This window comes from Cyprinodon tularosa, unplaced genomic scaffold (assembly GCF_016077235.1).
Source record: "Cyprinodon tularosa strain WSP-4 unplaced genomic scaffold, ASM1607723v1 ctg292, whole genome shotgun sequence".
NCBI lineage: Eukaryota > Metazoa > Chordata > Actinopteri > Cyprinodontiformes > Cyprinodontidae > Cyprinodon > Cyprinodon tularosa.
This window is the reverse complement of record NW_024038999.1, coordinates 329,241-337,445: the sequence shown is the minus strand read 5'-3', so window position 1 is coordinate 337,445 and position 8,205 is coordinate 329,241. Positions and strand designations below refer to the sequence as shown.

The 8,205-nt window shown below is 40.2% G+C and overlaps 1 protein-coding gene across 1 annotated transcript; it reads right to left on the bottom strand.

Annotated features, from left to right (window-relative positions):
* Window positions 1-2,906: 2,906 nt before the first annotated feature.
* On the bottom strand, window positions 2,907-7,005 carry LOC119787290 (transcription factor Sox-8-like). The gene is made up of 3 exons (XM_038291069.1): window positions 6,449-7,005; window positions 4,362-4,609; window positions 2,907-4,277 (listed from the first exon to the last, which is right to left on the bottom strand). Exons 1-3 carry the CDS (start codon window positions 6,826-6,828, stop codon window positions 3,544-3,546), a joined length of 1,362 nt encoding a protein of 453 aa, XP_038146997.1. The 5' UTR covers window positions 6,829-7,005; the 3' UTR covers window positions 2,907-3,543.
* Window positions 7,006-8,205: the final 1,200 nt, after the last annotated feature.

The window sequence follows — 8,205 nt, the reverse complement described above, 5'->3', positions numbered from 1 at the left end:
GCTAACATTAGCTAAGTAGCCTTTGCTAAGTACTGTAGCAAAACAAGAGATTAAACTTACTGTTTTGTGGCTGAACTCACTTCATTCACCGAGTGCTTTAAATCTCTGTGGAATGACTTCCTTGTTATGAGTTGTTGAAGATCTCAATAACGCTGTCGTCTGTTTTGTCTCAAAATGCTTCGGAGTTCCTCAGTGCCAGCTTTTCTATTTCACTCGCTCAAAACTGGTCTAAACCGGATTTTTCGCGGGCAGGTGGATGACGTGAGAGGCAAACTAATGATATTGAGTTGTCTGAGCTCAAATACATAATTACAATAAGCTAGATCATTGGAAAGTGGTGTTTACTCAGAAAAAATAGTTAATATAAAGAATTTAGTGATACTAACTTAGTTTGTTTAAGTCCAAACCATTGACTGTACTTAAAAATATAATTACACTGAAAAAGGACATAAAAAAGTTCAGCTTAATTGAAATAAACAAGTAATGTCAGTAAATTAGACCTCTCTAAGTACTATGAACTCAGTTTCTTTGAGTACAAACAAAATCTGGGTTTACAGTGTACGCCTTATTTTCTTTACAAATTCTGTATATGCTTGGTGTCAAAAGGGCGTATCTGCTGTTTTTTTTACCTATTTTTTATGATTTTGTAATGTTTTACAATATGTTAATTGCTTTAATATATCATAATCTGTTTACTGAACTACTACTTAATACAAGTATGTATGTGGGTGCAATGTTGACGTTGAAGGTTAATAAATACAGTTGATTAAAGTTTGGTCATAATTTTGTTTTCGCTCTCCTGTAAAGTTGGTCAAATGCCACTTACGCCCCTCTGGCTCCAAACCCTCGATATGTACACGTACATTTAATATTTAGCGTGTTATATTGACAACTCATGAGCAAGCTGCTTTTTGCAATCTAGCAGGAAGGTAAGGATAGGATCTTGCAGGTGTGACGTCACTCTGCAGGGGGTCCAAAGATAAAAGATTTAAACAATTTTGGCATTGGAATTTCAGATTTAAGGGAGTTAGAAAGTTCACTTAGTAAAAGTGCAAATAATAAATCTGATTACCGATTACTTTTAAGCTGGTTGAACATACTGCGACAGACTGGTGACCTGTCCAGGGTGATCCCACCTCTCACCCAGAACCTGGCTGGAGATATGCACCAGCACCTCCTGATCCCACTGAGGGATAAGGTTGAAGAAAATGGATGGTTGAACATAGTCCGCTCTCCCAGATTCTATCAAATCAGTATTGATACCCTCAGGGGTGGATTTAGGAAATTTGGGGCCCTAGGCAAAGACAGGCAGGGGGCCCCCTGAGAAGTAAACCCATAAAACAGACCCATTCTACAGATAGAGAAATGTTAATAGAATAGACATCCATTATTTGTTCTAGGTTTTGTCCCTCTCTTCTTGTCCCTTTTTCCTCTCTATTTATCAGCGTTCTGATGGCATTTTAGCCAAAGGATTTTTATCAAAAACATAATTAATGTGCACAAATAAGGATTAGTTGTATTAACCATACATGGAAACAGTGTTTTATGGGGCCCCCAGGAACTTGGGGCCCTAGGCAACTGCCTAGTATGGCCTAATGGTAAATCCCCCCCTGGATACCCTGCTGGTGGATGTTCTTGACAGAAAGACGGAGTTGCTTAATCATATTCTGCTTAAGGTCCCATAAGATCTTGTCTGAGTCCTGGTTTAAAAGTAAATTAATTTTAAAAAGTGACCCAAAATTGACTGTCAATAAATGTTCTACAAAATTGATATATTTATTTGATTTGTACTGTCTGTTTAGATTTATGTGATATTTTTTGCACAAAATATATAAGTGAATATTGTAACAGTTATGTTTTCAACTGTAAGCATTAAATTGATAAATGTTATTCGCATTTTTTTGGCTTTATCCTTTCCAACAAAAAAAAAAAAGGCGTCGCGCAGGTAGCTCCCTTTCCTTATGAGCCGTCCCCACCAACTTTCAACACAAAGTTACACCCTTGTCTTAGACAACGCCTTAGCAGGTGCACTGAAAAAATTCGGCGCGCTAGGGGCTGAGCCACCCTTGTTTCTTAAACCTAGAGACGCCCCTGAGCTCGGCCTATATTTTAGTGTAGTCCTGTTTCCCTGACTGTGACTAGCTGGATGTGCTCTCTTTGTTCTCTGACATGGGAGCTGGCTTTGAGCTTGACTGCCTGGCTGTGAGTTTCTTGGACAGGGGCACCTGTGGAGCTGGTTGACAAGTTTCTTTGTATCTCTGCTTCTGTCTCCTTGAACCCCAGTCGGCCTCGGCAGATGGACTCTCACACTGAGACTCATTCTGCTGGAGGTTTCTTCCTGTTAAGGGAGTTTTTCCTCTCCACTCTACCAAACTATAAGCATGTTTGGTGTGAGGGATTGCCTTCAAGTCAATGAGTCAATACAATTAACTGGTTTTCCTTAGATAGAAAACTTTGAATCAATTTGACTGTATGATCTGGTTGAACGGTAAAGTGCCTCGAGAAGACGTGTTGTGAATTGGCGATATATAAATAAACTGAACTGAATTGAATTTATACAGAAGTCAAATTAGTATCAAATGTGGGAGATGTGGAAAGTGCGAAGACTTGTGACATCACGATTCACGAAGCCCAGCTGTTGATGACTTTGGTGCACAAGTGGGGAAAATGCTTAACTCCAGCAGTCTATGGGCTAGAACATACAACCATGCACACACCCACTCACACCTGAGGACAATTTAGAGATGCCAATGAACCTAACAGTCATATTTTTGGAGGAAGCTGGAGTACCCAGAGAGAATCCATACATGCACAGGGAGAACATGCAAACTCCATGGAGAAAGACCCTTGGCCGTGAATTGAACCCAGAACCTTCTTGTTGAAATAATTAGCCATAAAAATCTTGTTTTTTTACATTTAATTTAATTCAGTTGTACATTGCAAACTACTGAAAATATGCTTTGTGGTTTTAAACCCCGTTTGAAACAGCTGTGGTAAATATTACGGAATGCCAAATAACAAAAAAGTATTAAGCATCAACACAATTTTAAAATGCCATATACGTTTCTGAAGTTAACAAAATAAAGTGTATCCATGTTATACCATAAAGTTGAGTCTATCTCAATAGCCTGTATTCTCAAAAGTCAATATTAGACTCAAGAAAATTCCACCAGCAAGTAGAGGAAGAGGGAAGGCATCAAGCATATGGAGATCTGCTACTTAAATTTATTACCGTTACATATGTTGAAAACAGAGTTTACACAAATCATTTGCTCTTCACCATAAATCAAAATGTCAATAACAGATGAAAAATGTGTCATTCGGTCAGTATTTAAAGCTACCTTTCTTTAAGGGCGAAGTACAGAAGAGATTGCCAAATTCTATATAGATCTACCACATTCTTAAGTCTTTCCAATAGTAAAGTTTTCTTTTGCATGACAACAAGCAGCTAAGTCAGCCATGTTTTCAGAGGACAAGGTGATATTTCTGTTGGTAACAGGCAGAGTGCAGAGTTTGAGTCAGTCACCACGACTTCATGGTCCTTCAAGGCCTGGAAAGCGTTGCGTAGACAGGCTGATCCCACACAGAGGAAGGACTGTGTGGAGGAGGCGCCAATCCCAGGCTGTGGATGAGCGGAGTTGCATATGACCTGTGGGAGGAGTGAAAGAACGGATACTGGTGCAGGCTGGCAGGGTAACCTGAAAACGCGCTGTAGAGGCTGGCATTCTGAAGGTCAGTGTAGTCTGGTGGATTAGGAGACGTTGGCGAGGAGGAGAAGGTGGTGGAAGGGCAGACGTTTGAGCTAAGAGAGGTGTACTCTGGTGGGTGTGAGGGTGGAGGAGTACAAGAGGAGGGTGAGGAGCTACACTGGCCCGGGCTCATCTGCTCCATTTTGATCTGAGGTTGTTTGTTGCTGTCCTCCTCTGTTGGAATCACATCAGATGTTTTGAGTGAGCAGCTGACTATACTGTCGGAATGATTTGGAGTGCTTTGGGGGAGGTATGACCCCGACGGGCAGCTAGTTTCCATCTGGGCTAGAGGAGTTGTTGCATGGCTGTTCGGACGCAGGTACTGATCTAGCTCATGCACATCGAAGCCATCTATGGTACCAATGACGTCGGTTCTGAGCTCTGAAATGTCTACATTGCTGAAGTCGATGTTTCGGTTCGAATGAATAGCAGGGCCGCTTTCAACAGGCTTTTGGGCCTCATACTTGTTCACTATGTGCTGCTCAGTTTTAGGGGTAGTAGGAGGAGTTGGAGGACCATGAGGGTGACCTAGGCAAAAGAAAACACAGCATTTAGGCTTTTTTCTACATTACATTCAAGACTGTATTTGTAAAGATTTTGTGATCTCATCACCTGGCTTGTCCGTGTTGTAATGCTTTGAGGCATCTCCTATGCCCTCCAGCCTGGACAGTCCAGGTTCTGCCTTATAAAAGCCCTGCTGCTGCTGTTGGACCGATGCAGGTCTTGGGTCCGCTTGCCCAGGTTTAGTGCTTTTGCGTCTCCGAGGCTGGTATTTGTAGTCTGGATAGTCTCTCTTGTGTTGCAGTCTTAGCCTTTCTGCCTCCTCAATGAATGGCCGCCTTTCTGATTCAGAGAGAAGCCTGACAAAAGCAGGAAGCAATGAGTGGAAAGGATATTAAACTTAATGCATAAATAAATTGATTAACTGACATTCAATACTAAAAAAACAACAAAAACTGACATTTTACAGTTCAAATGGTCTTCAATCCTTTAGTGCTACAAAATGATCTGTGTGGAACAATGTGTGCAACCCAAATGATTTGTTCTACAGTAGCAGCCATTCAAAATGGCCCTTCCAAGTCAAATGCCAGCTGAACGGCAGCCCCCTTCCCTTCAACTCCCAACTAAACCTCCAGCCACCGGGGTGAACCCTCTTGCATATTTTTTTACTCTGACTCCACCCTTTCACGGAATTACAGGGTCTGACCAGGAGGTGATGCTACTCTTTAAAGCTTAATGTCCAAATCAGGACAGAAAGAATATTTTAGAGCAAATATTGATGTTTAAGAAGGAACTGTAGGGGACCTGCCAAGGGCCCATCAAGGAAAGTGGGAAAATTTTGAATGGCTACAACAGTAAATAGTGACCCAGTGTGTTATGTTGAGAAATAGTACAACTGGAAAATTATGCTGTAGAACATCATCAACCTCAGTGAGTTTTGTCAGTTACTTTTTATTTCACACAAGACTACGAGTTTGTTCCATCAAAGCAAAAATCAGATTTATAACTGTTAAAAAGTTAGCACAAGATAAAGCTAGCTATGTGCAACAGTCATCCTTTCACTAATAAACTAATGATAATGTCAAAAAAGGTTTGGAAATGTGTAATATGACATCATTTTCTGATTTAAAACTTAGTCTACAATCATAACTAATTTGTTAAAGTGTTTTTATCTATTTTAATATCTTACCTGAACTACATAATTCATCCAACCTTTTTATTTAAATATAAATTCACATTAAAGCTAACAGCAATCCTTCCAGCGACAAAGCAACAACAATGCAGACATTCTTTGCCTTAATGGTAATCTCAGATTTGTCTTGTTGGTCTTTTTGAATCTGATCGTATAAATTATAAGTATGCAATTGTTTATACAATAGATAAACTAAATATAGACCACACCAGGCCAGGGTAATTAGCTAAGACCATTTTTTTTTATTTCTGCTGATTCAGTTTTATATTTATTTCACACAAGAAGATCATTGTTGGTGCACCAGCTGTTACCTACCTGTGTAAAAAAGAATAATCAAAATACAGCTTAATGCAAACGTTACACTAATTAAATGTTTATTGAATTACAATTTTTCAGAAACTTTTTTTTTATCCAAAATGTTTTCTTTCTGCCTAGATTTATGCTAAATGAAAGCACCAGTAAGGTCATCTACTAAAGGTAAGATCTAAGTTGTTATAACTCAAAAAGATCATCACTTCCAAAATCTCCTGACCTACCCCTTTAACTAAATCACACTCACTTTTACCCATTTTTTGGTAGAAGTCTTAAACAACTTATTCTGGGTCAGACTCATCATTTAACACAAGAAGGTTAAAACTTAAAGGCCATTTTCTGCTATTCCCTTTGATATTATAAGAGAATATACATATATATAAATAAAACTATTCCATTGCTTGCTGTTTTGTGTCAGTAGCCTCCCTTTCTAAACTTTCTGGAGGCGCCCCTGGTCATTGATCTAACATTTCCAATGATTAAAGGAGCCTTGTAGAAGCCCTGAAAACAACTGCCCTATAAATAACAATTTTAATGATTAAAACTTTTTAAACTTGTGAATATTTAAGGCATTGGTTTGTTGCACTGCAGTGGAGGAAAGCAGACATGTTCATCTTTTCAGATGATTTGAAAAACTTCTGTACTTTGTTAAGCCATTGACTATAGTTCTATGTGAGCTAAATCAGACACTGACCGCCACAGCTTGCCCAGAGTCTTGCTCAGTTCAGCGTTGTGCAGATGTGGATACTGGTCCGCCAGCTTCCGCCGCGCCGCCTGCGCCCAAACCATGAAGGCGTTCATCGGCCTTTTTACGTGAGGTTTACTCTTCAGCCCCCTCTCCCCCTGGGTCGCCATAGGCACCAGCGACCAGTCATATCCCTTCAGCACCTGTGAAACCGCGTCCCGGATGCATGCGGGGAAGCGCTCCTCTTGCGCGCAGCTCTCCGCTCCGCGCGCATCAGATCCAGCAGGAGAGTTTGGAGGATCTCGGTCCAGTTCATCCCGGGGCGCAGAGCTATCACAGCTATGTGGGCTGCATGGATCCTCGGTCAGTATATTGTGCTCCTCGGCCATAGTTTTATTGGATATATTTCACTTTAATCAAAGTTACAGAAGAGCCATCCAAGAGCGTAAAGGCGCGCGGTTCTTCCCGGATCTCCACGTAAATAAATGAGGTTCCTTGAGGGAAAAGATCTGGCACAGGGCTGCCATCCCCTTACATATCCTCACACACTGTCAGACAACTTAGGCAAATAAAGTCTTTAAAACGCTGGGCTCTCTCCACCCCTTTGGGGCCATTGGCTGGTGTAAAACATCAGGGAACCTCCTTCCTGAGTAAAGTAAACAAAGAAAAAAAAAAATCCTAAATCACGTTATAATTTTTAAAACAAAAATGACAAAATGACTGAACTGACACTTTAAAAGAAAAGACACTCTTTGGAGGTCAAAAAGTCGCTAAAATAATAATAATAAATATGCATTAGTAGGTACAAATATTACTTCCACAGTTTTATCTTCCACTAAACCTTACTTTAATTGCATGGATAGAGTGCTATAAAACAGATATCATATCAGTAGAAGGCTAAACTTTTGTGGTTTATTACCTTTAATGAAGGTGTCAGTGAATGACAGTTTTCCCTGTGACTGTAAAACAGTTTTCCCTGTGACTGTAAAACAACTGTTTATAAATCAGATGTTGCTACTGTACAGCTATTTAAACTAGGGATGCACGATATAATCGGCCCCCTATCGGTATCGGCCTGTATCGGCCTTAAAACTGAATATCGGACATCGGCCACCCCACCGATATTTAACCCGATATTTGATCAGCTTCTGAGTTTCTAAAGTCTGAAAAAAATATAAAAATACTACTTCTTCTTCTTCCTCAAAAACTTATTTTTTACAGACTTAAAAACTTTTAAAGACGAGGGAAAAAATATTGATACATTAAAATATCACAATATCTTCATATGCTGATATATAGGGCTCGGGATCCACGTTGCATTGTGGGACGTCGCGGCCATATTGACGGCTACGCAAACGTAAACATAGCTCTGATACAACGTTGTTGAAAGAAGAGACGTAGAAGTAGAGAGAAAAAAGATGTTAAAATCCCGAAAAAGATCTGGAATTTACCGGGACACATTAAATAGAGAAGCCACGGACCGGTATGTTGACAAAATCAGCATTATTAATAATTTGGATCCATATGAAGTTCCAAACAATGAGTGGAACACCGATGAGTGAGTGCCTATACTTCAAAACAGTTCCCAAGCTACAAGTCCTTGGAGTCTCATGTGCAGTTCATGAATGGATGGGTTCAGGAGCTGCAGATCATAAAGCCAGCAAACAGTGGGAACACAGTAATCCGTACAAAGTTAAGCTGTGATCAGACGGGCTCTGAACCTGCTAGTTTAGCACCTGCTAACCGCTAATGCTAACAACCACTCA

What these genes read in the sequence shown, in the direction of transcription:
- LOC119787290 (XM_038291069.1), bottom strand. Translation starts at nt 6,828, where the DNA reads ATGGCCGAGGAGCACAATATACTGACCGAGGATCCATGCAGCCCACAT. An exon ending in ACTCTGGGCAAGCTGTGGCG is followed by an intron (nt 4,610 to 6,448) that starts GTCAGTGTCTGA and finishes TGCTTTTGTCAG; the next exon opens with GCTTCTCTCTGAATCAGAAA. An exon ending in TTACAACACGGACAAGCCAG is followed by an intron (nt 4,278 to 4,361) that starts GTGATGAGATCA and finishes TCTTTTGCCTAG; the next exon opens with GTCACCCTCATGGTCCTCCA.